Source organism: Lampris incognitus, chromosome 9 (genome assembly GCF_029633865.1).
Source record: "Lampris incognitus isolate fLamInc1 chromosome 9, fLamInc1.hap2, whole genome shotgun sequence".
Lineage (NCBI taxonomy): Eukaryota > Metazoa > Chordata > Actinopteri > Lampriformes > Lampridae > Lampris > Lampris incognitus.
The window spans coordinates 37,167,210-37,184,917 of NC_079219.1; the positions used below are offsets into that span (position 1 = coordinate 37,167,210).

Below are 17,708 nucleotides of genomic sequence, written 5' to 3' on the forward strand. Positions count from 1 at the left end.
AAAAAAAAAAAAAAAACTAAAAACCCACAAGTTGGCGTTGTGGTAGAGATCCTGACAGTGGGGGCATTGAGACACTGTCTGCTGGCACTGTCAAACACACAAAGACACGATCTGTTTATAACCACACACGTGGACACACACTTCCACACATACCCACTTGAGACAACAGCTATAATGATAATTTGTGCTTGCTTAACCAGGCTGTCTGATAACACTCATCTAGCAATACAAACACAAACGTGTTCCTTCAGTCACACACACATGCCCAAACACATTTAAAAAAACAAAAACCAAAAAAAAAAACAGACACACACACCCAATTCTAAACAAAAAATCTTCAAATTTCAAATTCACTCTTTCTCCGTCAGTCTGTATTTTCTGATTATTTGACAGAATATGGACTTCATAATTCAGCCGTAAGTCCCCTCATAGCTGCTCAAATAAAGCAAGGGCTTAAAGGAGTAAACACACACACACACACACACACACACACACACACACACACACACACACACCATAATGGAGTGCTCAAGTTGATAACTCTCAGCTAAAATGCTGCGGGCCCTTGTGACAGAAGGGGATTTGAGTTGCTTTGTGGAGACTCTAATTAGAATGGCAGGCTGATAAGTCCTCCATCACAAGAAGTTTCTGATGTCAGCACTGCTTCGGTCACAAGGCGACTGCCTTTTTTTCACCCCACTATGATTTGAATTTACAATTTTTTAAGATTTTTAATAGAGTCCTGCAAAGTACTGGCCCTGAGGCCCATGGAACCAATTCAGAGACCAGTCTAAAGAAGGAGAAATAAAATAGAAAACAGACACGTCATTGAAGAAATTAGGTCTTTTCCCCGATCCATTCGTTATGAGAGTTAAAGGGCTGACAGGCCCTCGGTGATGTTGTGTAATACTTCTAAAACTTGCACAAGGTCAGGGTGACTGAAAAGATGGAAACATTGGTACGCAGGGGCTACCAAGGCTCTCCTAAAGCTAGACTCCCAAAGCTAGACACAATGGGACCGACCCTGTGATACACAAGTAGAACTCGTTTTAAACTATAAATTGTAGAATTTCAAAGTAAATGAGATATCATTGGAAAATAACCAGTCTTTTCTCAGTTGTTGAACTACATACATGTGTATTTTATGTTTGTTTTAAGTTAATTTGTCATGTACCAAAGGTCAAACCCACCGGTAATAACACTAATTTTTACAAACATTTTTAGCATACATATTTATCGGCTAAATCCATTCTTATCATTGGGCTCCTGCATCTGCCTGTATGCACTGTGCATGCATGCACTGCAAGAAATGCATACGAGCATGCAATGTGCATGCACAAACTGCATACATGCACTGTGCACGCATGAACTGCATGCATACATGCACTGTGCATGCATGTACAGTGCATGCACGGACTGCATGCATGCAGTGGGAGCCCAACTTGCGTCAACCAGTTATGTTGTTATTATCATCTGCTACGGCGGGGACAGAGAGGGAAGCTGTTAACATCCTGCACACCTTATCTGCTTCACAGGAAAGGTAACTCCAGGTTGTTTTGGCTGAACTACGTACCTAGATGACAGCCCATGGACTGCACCTTTCTCATCCCAAACTATAACATCCTGGGTGCCAGTTATCACCAACATTTTTACTAATGACCGACAACACAGTGAGTCAGAGGACTTGTCCTCAAGAGGTAATGAAAGAGAGAGACACAGAGAGAGAGGGAGAGAGAGAGAGAGAGCGAGCGAGTGAATGAACGAGCAAGAGCAAGAGAGAGAGAGAGAGAGAGAGCGAGATAGAGAGAGAGAGAGAGAGAGAGAGAGAGAGAGAGAGAGAGAGAGAGAGAGGATGAGTCCCACAGATGAGGGAATAAAGGAGGAAACAAGAGCTTGCAAGTCTGGGGGGTTTGTCCAACAAACATACATGGATATGAGAGGCCCTATTTAAGATCACTTTTTACTTCACAATATGCCCTGTAGGCCAGTCAGGTTTGCACGGACCACACACAGACACACACAGACACGCACACAGACACACACACACACACACACACACACACACACACACACACACACACACACACACACACAACCTCACACACTTCTTGAAGAAGGCATTACACCTCCTTACGATGAGATAAAGAAGAAAATGTATCAGCAGAGATATAAAATCAACATTAAATGTCCAAGTCCGCCACATTCGGCCTACAGGTCTAGTAAATCCCCTCTGTCTTACCTCTCTTTGAGGAAGTCCACCACTCTCTTGAAATCGTCCACACAGTACTCTCTCTTCATGTCCATCAGGACGCTATCTGAGGCCGACTGCACGGGGATGTGGAGGAAGGCGTAGACCCGGGGGTGACTCAATATCTTGGCCATCTCCTAAAACACGTACATGGGGAGAAGACACGGGTTCAGCGTGAGAAGGAACTGAATATGAACAGCAGCACACATGCATGCTCTCAGTTACACGCACACACACTCACTATAGCAAAGCCAAATTTGGCAGTGTGAGAAAAAAAAAATCCATCCATTATCCAAACCACTTATCCTTACTCAGGGTGGCGGGGATGCTGGAGCCGATCCCAGCAGTCATTGGGCGGCAGGCGGGGAGACACCCTGGATAGGCCGCCAGTCCATCGCAGCCCCCCCCCCCCACACACACACACACACTCACACCTAGGGGCAATTTAGTATGGCCGTTTCACCTGACCTACATTTGGACTGTGGGAGGAACTGGAGCCAGCGGAGGAAACCCACACAGACACGAGGAGAACATGCAAACTCCACACATAGGATGACCCCCGAGGTTGGACTACCCCGGTGCTTGCTAAAAAAATAATAATAAAAAAATAATTTATCAAATTCAAAAAAAAAAAAAAAAAACACACACAAAACTGACTTGACCAGGTTGGATCACACTACCTTGGAGTGAACCAGACCTTACTAAACTACAGTGTTGTAGCAGTTATATGGGTATACATTTTGCCCACAAGATCATGCTTTCCTTTTTTACAGTCTACATTACTCTTTACATCCATCACTCACAAACAAAAAAAAAACCAAAAAAAAAAAAACCAAAACAATTCACAAAACGACTTGTTACAATACTTTTAACTTTAAATGTTCACGACTGTCTCGCCCTCAGAATAAATAAGCTTTGTTTCATGCAGCGATCAATACAAGTAGGCTTAATAACGACAGCAATCACAACAGCCGTGCCACTACAATACTCATTTACACAGAAAGTACTAATGCATTACTCTGATATAGTCATATCAGAGTAAAGCATTCGTCCCAGCTCCACTGATAATGAAGAGGACTTCTGCTAGCAACCCCTTGATTTTCTCTGGCAGTGACTTTTTAACTAGGGATTATTGCTCGTATTCCCACGACTCAACTAGAGGATATGAAATTTGCAATTCATGAAGAGGCCCATGAAAGAAAATGTGATGAATGAAGAGCTTTACTGAACGACTGAGTCAAAACAACAACAAACGCTAACAACAATGGTCTCAAAATAATGATCTTTAGATGCTTTGCATCTTAACTCCATGCAGTGACATTCCTCAAACAGACATGAACAGAAGGGCGTCCGGGTAGCATGGCGGCCTATTCCGTTGCCTATGGATCGCCGGTTTGATACCCTGTGTTACTTCCATACAGACACAATTGGCCGTGTCTGCGGGTGGGAAGCCGGATGTGGTTATTCACTGCACTAGCGCCTCCTCTGGTTAGTCGGGAGCAAGCACCTGTTCGGGGGGGGGGACTGGGGGGAATAGCGTGATCCTCCCACGCGCTACATCCCCCCTGGCGAAACTCCTCACTGTCAGGTGAAAAGGAGTGGCTGGCAACTCCACATGTATTGGAGGAAACATGTGGTAGTCTGCAGCACAGCTGAGGGGGTGGAGCAGTGACTGGGACGTTCGGAAGAGTGGGGTAATTGGCCAGGTACGACTGGGGAGAAAAAGGGGGAACCCCCCCACCCCCCCCCCCCAAAAAAAGAGATGAACAGACATCTAGAGTGCTCAAACCCTTTATTTTCCTCTCTGACTCTTCTGTTGCTCTGTCTCGCTTCATCACTTTATCTTCATTGCTCTTGCTTTTCCTCTACTACTACTACTACTACTACTACTACTACTACTACTACTACTACTACTACTTTCAGCTGGTCCTGTTAGGGGTCGCCACAGTGGATCATCCGTTTCCATCTCTTCCTGTCTTCCGCATCTTCCTCTGTCACACCAGCCACCTTCATGTCCTCCCTCACCACATCCATAAACCTCCTCTTTGGCCTTCCTCTTCTCCTCTTCCCTGGCAGCTCCATATCCAGCATCCTTCTCCCAATATACCCAGCATCTCTCCTCCACACATGTCCAATCCATCTCAATCTCACCTCTCTTGCTCTGTCTCCAAACTGTCCAACCTGAGCTGTCCCTCCAATATATTCGTTCCTAATCTTGTCCTTCTTCGTCACTCCCAATGAAAAGCTCATCATCTTCAACTCTGCCAAATCCAGCGACCGCTTTGCCAATTCTCTTTATTTTCACCCATTCCTCAGCCTAACTTTCCATTCTTTCCATCTGTTGCTCTCTTTCTTTCTTTCCTTCTTTTATTTCTTTTGGTTTTTGGTGCATCCTTCTTGGTGCTTTAACAAAGGAGCTCTCTCTCTCCAAAGAAAAGGGGCTACAAAGTGGTCAGAAGACTAAAAATGCAATACTGTACAATATGTCAATGAGGACACAGGAAGTGAAGAGGATGAGGCAGAGAGGAGACTGTTGTGGTGGTGAGGTGGGGACTTTCACCATCTAACTACTTTTAACCTAAAAGACGACAATATATGCACGATAATCCCATCAAGTCAAAAGAAATAAACGAAAAGAAAAAAGGATGCAGAAATAAAACAGTTAAAGCAAATCCTTGATGTTTTCTCCTCTCATATGAAAAGCCAGAAATATATGCATGTCCACATCCCATAGCAACATTTTACATCTTCCTATCTGTACACCCACACATTTTTGTCAACTATTATGTTAGAAAACGAAAACAAAATCCACAAAGACAAGTGGTAGAATTTAGGATACAGGACTTTGGTAGCTTTGTGTCGAATCCTCATCCGGGGTCGGAGATCAACACAAAAGGTTCCATTAACATTCCTGTCCCTGTCCATGTACCATTCATTCTTCAGAAAGCCAGGCAGAATACAGAGAAGAGGGCTCCAGTCTATACCTTCTATGCTCTGCTGCATCTTTCTTTCACACTCACCCACTTCTGTGTTCGCAGAGCATGAATGTAGATGAAAGAATTACCTCAACGCTCCGAGGAACCAAATTCCCAGAGGTTTCGGCGGCTCCAGTAGTGAAGGCCAGGGTCACTACACGTGTTTTGGATGAGGTGTGTGTGCCTCAGATAAAATGCAGCCAATTTTTTCTCTTTCTAGGGCCCAAGCACCGACTGTTGACAAGGCCCTGTTATATTTAATAATAATAATAATCATTGCATTTATATTTCTAGGGATTCTTCTTCTTCTTCTGTATTCAAACAATTTTTTTTTAGGTGCCAGGGGTGCTCGCTAACACATGAAACTTTGCACATGTATCAGAACACAGATATCTGACATGGGTCTTGGGCTTGGGCATAACAAATTGGCTCAGTAGCGACCCCCCCCCCCAAAAAATTTTTTTTCAAAGTCAAAGCCCAAACATTTAAAACTGACATAGATGTATGAAATTTGTTAGGCAGATGTAACATCTCCAGACTTAAAAAAAAAAGCAACTTGGAGCCATTCCCTAAGCCCAACAGGAAGTCAACCATTTTGAATTTACTGTGCAATTTTTGAGCAGTGTTTGCCGTTTCCAGGCATTGTACTTTAACAAACTCCTCTTAGAGATTGAACCAGAGTCACTTCAAATTTGGTCTGTGACATCTAAACACCTTTGTGATGCTAAATTGCTAAGTTTTTGAGTTTTTGTGGAATGCCCTCGATGTGGCGTGCCAGTCAATTTTAACATTTCGCCACGAAAGAGGAAGTTGTTGTATCCTGAACGTACATCGTCCAATCTGCCCCAAATTTCTCATGCTTGATAAAAGTCCAGGCCTGAGCACATCTAGATGTCAATATTAAGTCACATTTATAGCGCCACCTATTGGCAGCAGGAAGCTAAAGGTGCTGTACTTTTGTTAAGAGCTCTGTCTAGCAGGTTAACCAGATACATCTTAAATTTGGTTCGGGACCGTTGAAGACCTTCACAATGTTAAACTGTGAAGCCCTTGAGTTTTACTGGAATGCTGTTGCTGTGGCGATGTGGAACATTTGCATGTTTCACGATGAAAGAGGAAGCCGTTGTAACTTGACTTTACATTGTCCATTCTGGCCCAAATTTCACATGCTGGATAAGAGTCTAGGCCTGAAGACATCTACATGTACATATTGAGTCTTAGTCATAGCACCACCTACTGACAACATAAAGTGTTCCTGTTATGTGACAAATATCATCCAATTTGCACAAAATTTACATGGTGTAGTTTACACATGATATACTGATGTAACTGACATATAATTAGTGGGTGTTCTGTAACACCATATAGTGGACACAGGAAGTGATATTTAACTCGTGCATCGTTTGAAAAGGCATATGCAAATATATATATATACTATATGGGCATATGGGCATCATGAAAATGCATATGCGTGTCAGGCAACCTCCACTAAATGTATTACTGCATTCACCACACACTTGTGTAGCACCGCCTACTGGCAACAGGAAGTCAAGCCTTATGTTACAAACTTAATTTGATTTACACTACCGTTCAAAAGTTTGGGATCACCCAAACAATTTTGTGTTTTCCATGAAAAGTCACACTTATTCACCACCATATGTTGTGAAATGAATAGAAAATAGAGTCAAGACATTGACAAGGTTAGAAATAATGATTTGTATTTGAAATAAGATTTTTTTTACATCAAACTTTGCTTTCGTCAAAGAATCCTCCATTTGCAGCAATTACAGCATTGCAGACCTTTGGCATTCTAGCTGTTAATTTGTTGAGGTAATCTGGAGAAATTGCACCCCACGCTTCCAGAAGCAGCTCCCACAAGTTGGATTGGTTGGATGGGCACTTCTTTGAGCAGATTGAGTTTCTGGAGCATCACATTTGTGGGGTCAATTAAACGCTCAAAATGGCCAGAAAAAGAGAACTTTCATCTGAAACTCGACAGTCTATTCTTGTTCTTAGAAATGAAGGCTATTCCATGCGAGAAATTGCTAAGAAATTGAAGATTTCCTACACCGGTGTGTACTACTCCCTTCAGAGGACAGCACAAACAGGCTCTAACCAGAGTAGAAAAAGAAGTGGGAGGCCGCGTTGCACAACTGAGCAAGAAGATAAGTACATTAGAGTCTCTAGTTTGAGAAACAGACGCCTCACAGGTCCCCAACTGGCATCTTCATTAAATAGTACCTGTTAGAGCCTGTTTGTGCTGTCCTCTGAAGGGAGTAGTACACACCGGTGTAGGAAATCTTCAATTTCTTAGCAATTTCTCGCATGGAATAGCCTTCATTTCTAAGAACAAGAATAGACTGTCGAGTTTCAGATGAAAGTTCTCTTTTTCTGGCCATTTTGAGCGTTTAATTGAACCCACAAATGTGATGCTCCAGAAACTCAATCTGCTCAAAGAAGTGCCCATCCAACCAATCCAACTTGTGGGAGCTGCTTCTGGAAGCGTGGGGTGCAATTTCTCCAGATTACCTCAACAAATTAACAGCTAGAATGCCAAAGGTCTGCAATGCTGTAATTGCTGCAAATGGAGGATTCTTTAACGAAAGCAAAGTTTGATGTAAAATAAATCTTATTTCAAATAAAAATCATTATTTCTAACCTTGTCAATGTCTTGACTCTATTTTCTATTCATTTCACAACATATGGTGGTGAATAAGTGTGACTTTTCATGGAAAACACGAAATTGTTTGGGTGATCCCAAACTTTTGAACGGTAGTGTACATGAAATTAATTTGTGCTCTACATTTGATATGCTGCAACATAATTTACATTTAAGTCGATTTGAAGTCAATTTTATTTGTATAGCCTATTACCACAAATTACAAATTTGCCTTAGTGGGCTTTACAGCAATACAACATCCTGTCCTTAGACCCTCACATTGGATAAGGAACAACTCCCTAAAAAAAAAAAAAAAACTGTAATAGGGAGATTAAACAGAAAGAAACCTCAGGGAGAGCATTAATGCAGCCGCATAGTGGACACAGGAAGTGATAGTTGTCTTTTACATGCAAGTTTTGATATTGATGAAATTGTATTCAGAGCAGTGTCAACCAACCTCCACTAGCGTTACCACAGCTGCCACTCCCTACGATGCGCGTGAGGTGCGAGGGCCTGTTCATTGCTGCTTGCAGTTTTAATTTCTATTTAGTATTGCTTTGTCTACCGGGGGCAGTTATTGTGTAGAAGCTGGACACAGCACTACCCCAGCACATAAATCAGTGAAATGTCAAAATTCACTTGTGATTCTTATTTGCTATACAATATTATTCATTAGAAAGTAATTTTACATTAAAAAAAAAACAAAAAAAAACAAATACACACATTAGCCCACACCGCATTGGATCGGCTGGGGGAGCCTGGTCTGCCTTATCTGGTGGGCCCAAGGACCACAGTGTCCTGACCGGAGCTGCACTCGAAGAGGAAACAACAAGGGTGGTCTGACAGGACACGGAAGAGGGGCAGACTAAGCTAACTGCTAGACTATGCAGACCAGCAGTTCCAACAGTCATTCTGGGGGGGCGTTTGCTCTCTTGGATATATGAAAAAAAATGTTTTGGATATGTTGGATATATATGTTTTTGCAGTATTGTAGTTTTTGTAGGTTTTGTAGTTTGGATCTATGTTTTCTTGTAGTTTTTGGATATGTGTTTTTGTCTTTGTGTTGCACTGCTGTGGGCTGGGGGAGACAATATGTCGTTTCGTTTCATGTACGCAAGTGCATGAAATGAAATGACAAATAAAGGTTCCTGACTCCTGAAATACATCATTATCTCTTCAGAGTCAAAATCTGCACTTCCAGAAACAAATGACTGCTAAAAACAACTAAAACTAACTGCTAAAAGTTTCTATGAAACGTTTTTAACCTATCTGGACAAATTTCTCAGTAGCTCACTTTGTTTTCTGTCTTGTTATCACTATCTATTCAAATGTGGAAGAAATGTATATCGCACAACATCTCTTAACACAGACATCTTGAATCACTGTGTCAAGTAACCGAAACACAAAATCACCACAAGTAACTCAAAACCTAGCTGCTCGCCGCAAGCCAGATGTGACATAACCACGAGCCAGAGCCCTCACTGGGTTGCCCTGTGACTTCTCATTAAACACATGAAACCTTGTGAGGTAATGGATGGATAATTTTGGCAACCAACTATACCACGTACAGCTCTGAGGTCATCCAGAATTAACCTTAAAAAAGAGTCAATTTAGCTTCAGAATACTCTCTCTGTAGTTTTAATGTTACAAACTCTTTCCATGGACCTGATCTAATTTTTTTCTCCTTCTATCCTTAGGGATAGAGATTGATAGGCCACAGATGTCAGATTTTTCTGTTGGCCATAATCAGCCTCCTATCATTACCATGCTAATCACCATTAGGGAGGGGAGACGGCGGGAGAAAGTGAGGGGGAAGAACTGATTTAATGATTTCCTACAAGAATATGCTGATTGCAGTCTGTCTTCTCAATTAAAATCTATTGTAGAGTATTCCCCTCTTCATTCAAAGCACGAGCGAGAGACAGCGAGCAAAAACGAGAGAGAGAGCTTGGTTGCAGCTCACCGCAGGAGGTTGACCACTGAAAACTTCAAATTACAAAGAATTAATTTGAATGGAGGATTGAGCTTGATTGGTAACAGATAGATATCCCTGCTGTACAGTGTGTGTGTGTGTGTGTGTGTGTGTGTGTGTGTGTGTGTGTGTGTGTGTGTGTGTGTGTGTGTGTCCTAGAGGTGAATCACTAGAACCAAGTAATGGTGAGAGATTGCCTCTCTGTTAAAGTTGAAACTTTGGGTGGTTTAAACCCTCTAGAAAATTACATTTGTAACAACGTACTGTATCTAGATTATTTCTCTCTTTATTTTCTGAGTTCTTCTTCTTCTCCCATTCCGCCAGCTGCTAAAGGATTGGGCTAATAATAACAAGGTTACGACAAAAATCTTACCAGTGAGTAGGACCTAATGGCAATTGCTAGCTAGTTTAAAGCCAATGTCTCGACTTGCACCAACGTCTCTGACATTCCTTCAGTGGTCTTTTCTGTCTGTCTCTCTCACGCTATTCAAAACAAAGTGCTGAACCTTTTGCACTTGACACTCCCAAGTGTTAAGTCTCAGCAATTAACATTTACACATACAAGTTTGCCAAATCAGCATGCGGTTTGAAAATTAAATTAAATTCAGTTCAATTTTATTGTCATTAAAAACAATGTGCAGGCACATGTTAAAAATAAAACGAGGGCTGTGGCTTCATTTCATTTTTAATATATATATATATACCAGAATGGTTGAGGCTCCAACAACAACAACAACTAAAAGAAGAAGAAGAAGAAGAAGAAGAAGAAGAAGAAGAAGAAGAAGAAGAAGAAGAAGAAGAAGAATAGGCCCTTTGATGAACTGGTGGCCTGTCCAGGGTGCCTCTCCGCCTGCGGCCCAATGACTGCTGGGATAGGCTCCAGCACCCCCGCGACCCTGAGACCAGGATGAAGCGGTTTTAATAATGGATGGATGGATGGATGGATGGACATACACTCATTGGTTAGGTGGTGTTTCGAGCATGCACCTGAGTATGAGGCATGGCTCAGCTTTGGTGATATGTGCAGCGTTCTCATTACACATGTGCATTAACTCATGTTTGACTGATAGAAATGAGCATACACGGGCCACAGATAACCTTGCCTTTTTAATATGCATCCTGGTGCAGTGTGTAGCATAACTGTGCTGATGCAGAGCCTTGCTCTCATTAGATCCACTGACAATGATAACTCCCCAGTGTAGCAAGCTAGCGTCAAATAGCGCGCGTGTGCTTTGCAGGGTTGAACGGGGTCTTTAACAGATGGCCTGTTTGAGTTTGAGTGGCAGGGCACCCATGATGGGCACTGGGGATTAATCTATGAGGGGAGGGGCAATCTTTCACTCACATAGGCCATTTATCATGTGGGCATGACAGAGTGCATCTCAGCCTCTAATGACTCACCAATATGAAGCTCCACCATTACAAATCCCTACGGAGGCCAGGCTTTTTCCATGTTTGACTGCTGCAGACGACGGACCGGAAAGCCTTTCAGAGAAAATTATGCCGTGATGATAGTGATATCCCTCATCTGTGCCTGCTGGCTAAAATTAAAGTGATCCCCCCTTCCATCCTGTAGCTCCTGGCTAAATGAAATCTCCCAACTCAAAATCATGATTCATAATTTATGACACATAATTGCAACACGCTTAAGTAAACCAATCAAGAAAACATTGTGGGTTTTTCTTGAATCAGTCATGGCACTGTTTAAATGTGCCTGTGATGCTGTTCCTCACTCTCATTTTCCATCTCCCTTCCCATTCCCACACCAACACACAATTCTTTCATCTTCGGCAGATCAGCCCGGATACACACTTAAAGCCACCAACAATCAATCTTAACGGGTTTAGCTGAGTTCATCTGATATCTACCGGGATGGATCAGACAGGAATTAAGAGAGCAGATATGGAAGAGACAGCGAGAGATGGGCAGGCAGAGGCAGAGGAAAGAGACAACAAGACAGATAAAAAGGCAACTGATGAAAGGTGAGTCGCCTTCAAGTGCACTCTGACAGACGACTTTCTCATGTCTCCTTATTTCCAGAGAGGAGAACGGTTTGCATACTTTTAAAATGCAGATTGTGCTATTCCGGATATATGATTCTCTCTCCCGCCCTCTTTTGCAGCCTCCCTCATCCTCTCCATGCCTCGCTGTCTTTCACGAGGGCAGGAAATCATGTCTGCTGTGTGAATTTCATCAGTCAATTTGGCACGGCCGAGCGTCTCTCAGAAGGTCTTGTTCTTTCTCTACCTTTATTTTTAAAATGGCAAAACCAGTGTTTGCTGGGAGTTTGACTGCATTGTGAACTTTCAGTTCCTCCTTGTTCAGTTTGGTCCATAGGAGGCCAAATAATCTGGTTCAGTATGTTATTGTGTGGTGTGTAGTGTGTAAATGACTGCCAAACCTGTGCTGTTCAAGGAATGTGATCAGGGCAACACAAAAAGGACCTAATAAAATAGAGTGAGCAAGGGCGTCCAGGTAGCGTAGCGGTCTATTCCATTGCCTACTAACATGGGGATCATTGGTTCGAATCCCCATGTTACCTCTGGCTTGGTTGGGCGTCCCTACAGACACAATTGGCCGTGTCTGTGGGTGGGAAGCCGGATGTGGGTATGTGTACTGGTCACGGCACTAGCACCTCCTCTGGTCGGTCGGGGCAGCTGTTCAGAGGGGAGGGGGAACTGGGGGGAATAGCATGATCCTCCCACGTGCTACGTCCCCCTGGTGAAACTCCTCACTGTCAGGTGAAAAGAAGCGGCTGGCGACTCCACATGTATCGGAGAAGGCATGTTGTAGTCTGCAGCGCTCCCCGGATCGGCAGAGGGGGTGGAGCAGAGACTGGGATGGCTCAGAAGAGTGAGGTAATTGGCCGGATACAATTGAGGAGAAAAAAAAAGATGGAGTGAGCAAAACAAGAGCCTCTATTAGAAATGAAGGGAAGCTGTGTGCAAAGTGAACTGAAATCCTGAGAAGACCTGCATCTTATCTTAACCTGGCTAGGGGAAAGAAAACAAAAAACAAAACCGTGATTTATAATTTCACTACTGCCTCAAATACAAGCAGTTCTAAAAAAAATAAAAACACCTTTAAATAAGTATGGCAGGATGTGTGAGAAATCTGTTCAGCTCACTTCAGTGTTTGTGTGTGTCTGTTATTGACAGTGGGGGGGGGCATGTGTATGTGAACATTTGGCAGTGAGCAAATGGTGATATTTGTTATGCTTGTTTTTAAGCTGCAAGAGGTTTACATCGGTTGGAAGGTATCACTCCAATCTAGCTGTGTCCTTCGGGACAACGTTAATAGCATTACGCTAAAGCTCTGCCCACTGCAGCTGATGCAACGCTGAGAGACCAGATGAAACCGCACGTCAGAACACCCTGTCTCTGATGGCAGCTACACTTGCTGTGCAGTCCCACTGCCAATGGGTCAGCACCAAACCCCCCCCCCCAATATGCACGAATGACATATGATCGGAAATATATGAATACAACTGAACCAGTTGCATCTAGTCATTAGGAGGGTGCTGTCTCTGTCACCCCTCTGCAGGGGGCCAAACTCAAGACCCCTGCTTTTTTTTGTTTTTTTGGTACCACGGCAATATCCTGATCTGAATCTGGGGCATTTGCTGTTTAACTAACAACCGCTGGATATCTGTCTTTTCTTTGTGTGAAAGTCTGACTTACATGTGTGGCTCCTGAGAAAAAAGGAAAGGAGCGAGAGAGCCTGCCACTACATGAGGGAATCAGAATGACCAGCTGATCTACGTCAGGCCTCAGGTTTAACTTACCGTCTTTATTTATGTGTTACATGTATATATTATTGTCTTCTTTCTGTATGTCTATTTGTTAACATTCATATTTGTACAACACTGGCAATACTGTATTTTGTTATGGTCATGCCAATAAAGCAATTTGAATTTGACAGAGAGAGAGAGAGAGAGAGAGAGAGAGAGAGAGAGAGAACGAGAATTAATCTTAAACAACTCTTTATTTTACATAAAACAAAACTTCAACAGTGACATATCCACTTCAGAAAATCACACAAAAGCATCTCCTTTACATTAAAACATCCAAAAAGGTCTTTAAAAAAAAAAAGAAAAGTGGTTCAGGTCACATACTCCCAAAGGGTTCAAAGAAACATTATGCAAAAACAGAATTAAATGCCAACTGCCCCTCACTGACTGAGCAAATGGCTGTAGTGAAACACCACCGCACAATAAATTCATCCAAATTGTTCATTAGGGCAAAGAAACTGAAATCTACTCGGACCCTCGCCTTCACCCTCATGATGAACAAAAGAAGTAAATCTTCCTCTGAACCATTATCAATTCAACTTTTCCTACTTCTATAAATCAAAAACATAGCTCGTCCCACTACAAAATGTAAAAGCTAACACTTTTCCGCATCCTTTCTCTTGTCCCCAGCACCAAAGATAAAAACAGCTTCATTACCCGTTTCACTACAGTGAGAGAATATGGGTTGGAGAGCTTCAGAGAGCACCTGAAGTCTTGCATATTCCACAAAACAACGAAACATTGCATCTGGCGACTGACAGAACGGACCCTTAACAGACACAGTTGGATTGATCTTAGAAATGAAACCATCAACTGCCAGCGCTCCCTGTAGGACCCTCCACTGCAAGTCACCTGACCTTTTGTTCAGCGGGGCTTTGAGAGAGAGAGAGAGAAAGAGAGTGAAAGAAAGATTGATTGACAGAAAGAGCGAGAGAGAAAGAGAGAGTGAGAAAGAGAGCGAGAGCAAGAGAGAACGAGAGAGAGAGAGAGAGAGAGAGAGCACTAGCATACACCGTGTTTCTTGTGAAATATACAGCGAACACAATCGAGAGGCAGGAGTGCAGGAGGTATCAAAAGGCTATAGACATTAAAAAGAGGGGGCAGTACAACCGAGGCTAGTTCAAAAAGAGACATGGCATCGTCTCCATCATCGGGTAAAGAGGGAGAAGGTCCTGAGAGCATCACTTTTTTTTGGAGCCCATTAGGCCTGATGCCATTTCACGTACAGCCGGAACACTCAGTTCTCACCAGAACAAGGCAACAGCGGGTCCCTGCACAGTTTTACACACAGACAGAAACCCAGTCAAACTCCCCAGAGTGGCCCTGCACAGCAGAGAGTTTGAGTCTGGTTAAAGAGAGGGTTCTCAAGATACTGCTTGAATGTGCATTCACACACACACACACACACACACACACACACACACACACACACACAAGGCAGTATTAGATTGGGTTCCCCCAAGACAAAGTGTTTGTAGAGCGAATGTCTCGGCTGTTGTTCCCAAGATGATAAGAAGGATGTCGATGTTGCACTCGTGCTAACAAACACACACACACACACACACACACACACACACACACACACACACACACACACTCAGTCACCGCAGAGGGAATAGCACTTAGGGGTAGATAGAGAAACTGAGGCCCTATTGACATGACACATTTCAACCCAATCAGGGTGCACTTGATTTGCCTTGAGGAACGCGTCAGGCCCACAACACACCATGAACTGCAGACAAGGCTCAGGATTCAGCCAAATTCAGAGTGAAATCATTCCTCACACCGGAATTCATTCATTTACATTCATTTGTGGGCAGGAAGATGGCGGCGCAAACTTACGTTTGAGGCAGCCTCACCCAATACTGTCCATGCAGTGTCTTTGTCCACGTCTGCGTTTAAGTTTGTGTCTTCGTTTGATGGCTGGGAGAGCTGGCGTTGGATTGGCTGGGAGAGCTTGGTCTGCTGCGTCCTATGAGCCCAGGGACCACGGCCCTGCCCGGAGCTACACCCGAAGAGGCAACACCGAGGGTGGTCTGACAGGACACGGAAGCGGGGCAGCGGCCTCGCATAGCGTTGTCTGTGTGTTTGGTGTCGTTGAGGGTGTCTGCTTGGGAGAGGTGGCGGTGGATTGGCTGGGCGAGCCTGGTCTGCTGTGTCCGGTAGGCCCAGGGACCACGGCCGTGCCTGAAGCTACGCCCAAGGAGGAAACACCGAGGGCGGTCTGACAGGACATGGAAGCGGGGCAGGCTAAGCTAACTGCTAGCCCATGCAGACCAGCAGTTCCGACAGTCATCCTGGCTGGTGTTAGTTCTCCTGGACAGTGATTTTTTTTTTCTTGGCTTAGTTTGGATATATGTGTTCTTGTAGGTTTTGGATATGCATTTTTGTCTTTGTATTGCACTGCTGTGGGCTGGGGGAAATTATATTTTGTTTCACTTCATGTACACAAGTACGTGAAGTGAAATGACAAATAAAGTGTTTCTGATTCCTGATTTAAAGTTAAAGGTTTGAGAAAGAATGTGAAAGACTTTGTCCCTTCTTTCAACCCTGACTCTCTTCACTTCCCATTTTCTCTCTTCATGTTGATTATTCAAGACTCCAACCTGGACAATCCTGGACCAAAAGACCTAAACCATCCAAGTGCATACATCCAATATGTATATATGAACTCAATATATTCAGAGAATACATTCAAAATGGGACCACTGTTATAATGTTCAACTTTTTTACCTTTAAAAAGCCACAAAAGTACATGAAAAAAGCAGGAAAATGGTGTAATAGTCATGCTCAAAACAGTAGTTAGAGCATGACTCCCTGCAATGTTTTCACAATTATAAGAAACAGTCCACATTCATTTGAAATAAATAATTAAGCACAATAAGTCACAGCATCATAATTCAGCATCCCATCAACAAAGCTTGCTGTGCAGGCATATTTGGTGCCCCCCCCCCCACACACACAATGCTACACGAGGCTTCTGATGGGAGGAGGCTCCCAAAGGCTTCATTAAAATGAAAATGGTTTGAAGAGGGCGTGCCTGCGTGTGAAAGAGAGGGTGAAAAAAAATAGATGGAGCGAGGGCAAGTGCATGTGTACTGGGTACGAAAATTAGCGGGGTGCGCTGAAGACGGAGATTAGACTTCGTTAAGGGTATTTGTTAGTTTGCTAGGCTCCTCAAGGCACCCCAAGGGTTTAGTGAGCAGGGAGTAGTTTCACATCTCCCACCATCTCTGGGATGCAAATGAGTTAGAGGAAGAAATTGAACTGGGAAGGAAACAAAAAGAAAAAGAATTGAAGCAAAGATGAAATAAGAGGGGTAGGGAGGCAGGAGGGGGTGGGGAGTGGGAGAAAGAGAATATACTATGTCATGTAAGGTAGAGGACAATTGTACATCCTGGGAACAGAGAAACAAGCTAAAGCAGTTTGAGACCCTGCTTTCACCGGAAGGCTGCATTTTTGATTCAAAAAATGCAACTGCATGGTCGCCAGTAAACATGTGCCCTGTCAAGTGCCTTAAAGCAATGCAGTGAATGCTCAGCTGACCAGTCTAAGATATGAGTTGGAAAAGATGAATGATGAAGATGAATCAACGTGGTCTAAGCTCTTCGTTTTAATGTTCTAAAAACCAAAGGAAGAGCCATGTATCTATGATTAATGTGGACATCATCATCATCCGCTGTCACTTGGGGTCAAGTATTACCGTCCTCTCTGTGTCTTCAGGTAGGTGTACAGGCCGATCCTGGAGCTGCATAATGGGAGGACATCTGCATGTGACAGCTTTTTACATGGAATGGCTGATGCACCTGCAGCCACCACATGGTCCTTGGCAGGGGGTGGCCAGAGTCCAATGGCATGGAGAACCAAGACAATTGGGGACCTCCCTCTGTTGCAGCTGTCATCCACCTTCACTGCCACTGTGACCGGAGACATCTTCCACCAGTTCCACCGTTGAGGTTTTTGTTGGATTGCACTTCATCTGGAACCTTCCCCTTGACCTGTCTGCCTTGGGTGACCCTACCAGGAGCCAAAATCCGGACAGCATAGCCCTTGGGATCATTGGT

At 43.5% G+C, this 17,708-nt stretch overlaps 1 protein-coding gene across 1 annotated transcript in view; it reads right to left on the reverse strand.

Moving 5' to 3' along the window:
- Positions 1-17,708, reverse strand: part of cdkal1 (CDK5 regulatory subunit associated protein 1-like 1) — a 505,260-nt gene that overhangs the window by 206,094 nt on the left and 281,458 nt on the right. The window contains exons 10-11 of the mRNA XM_056286983.1: positions 2,240-2,385; positions 2,102-2,129 (exon numbers count right to left, since the gene is read on the reverse strand). Of these exons, the coding sequence (XP_056142958.1) occupies positions 2,102-2,129; positions 2,240-2,385 (174 nt within the window). The remainder of the gene's footprint in view (positions 1-2,101; positions 2,130-2,239; positions 2,386-17,708) is intronic.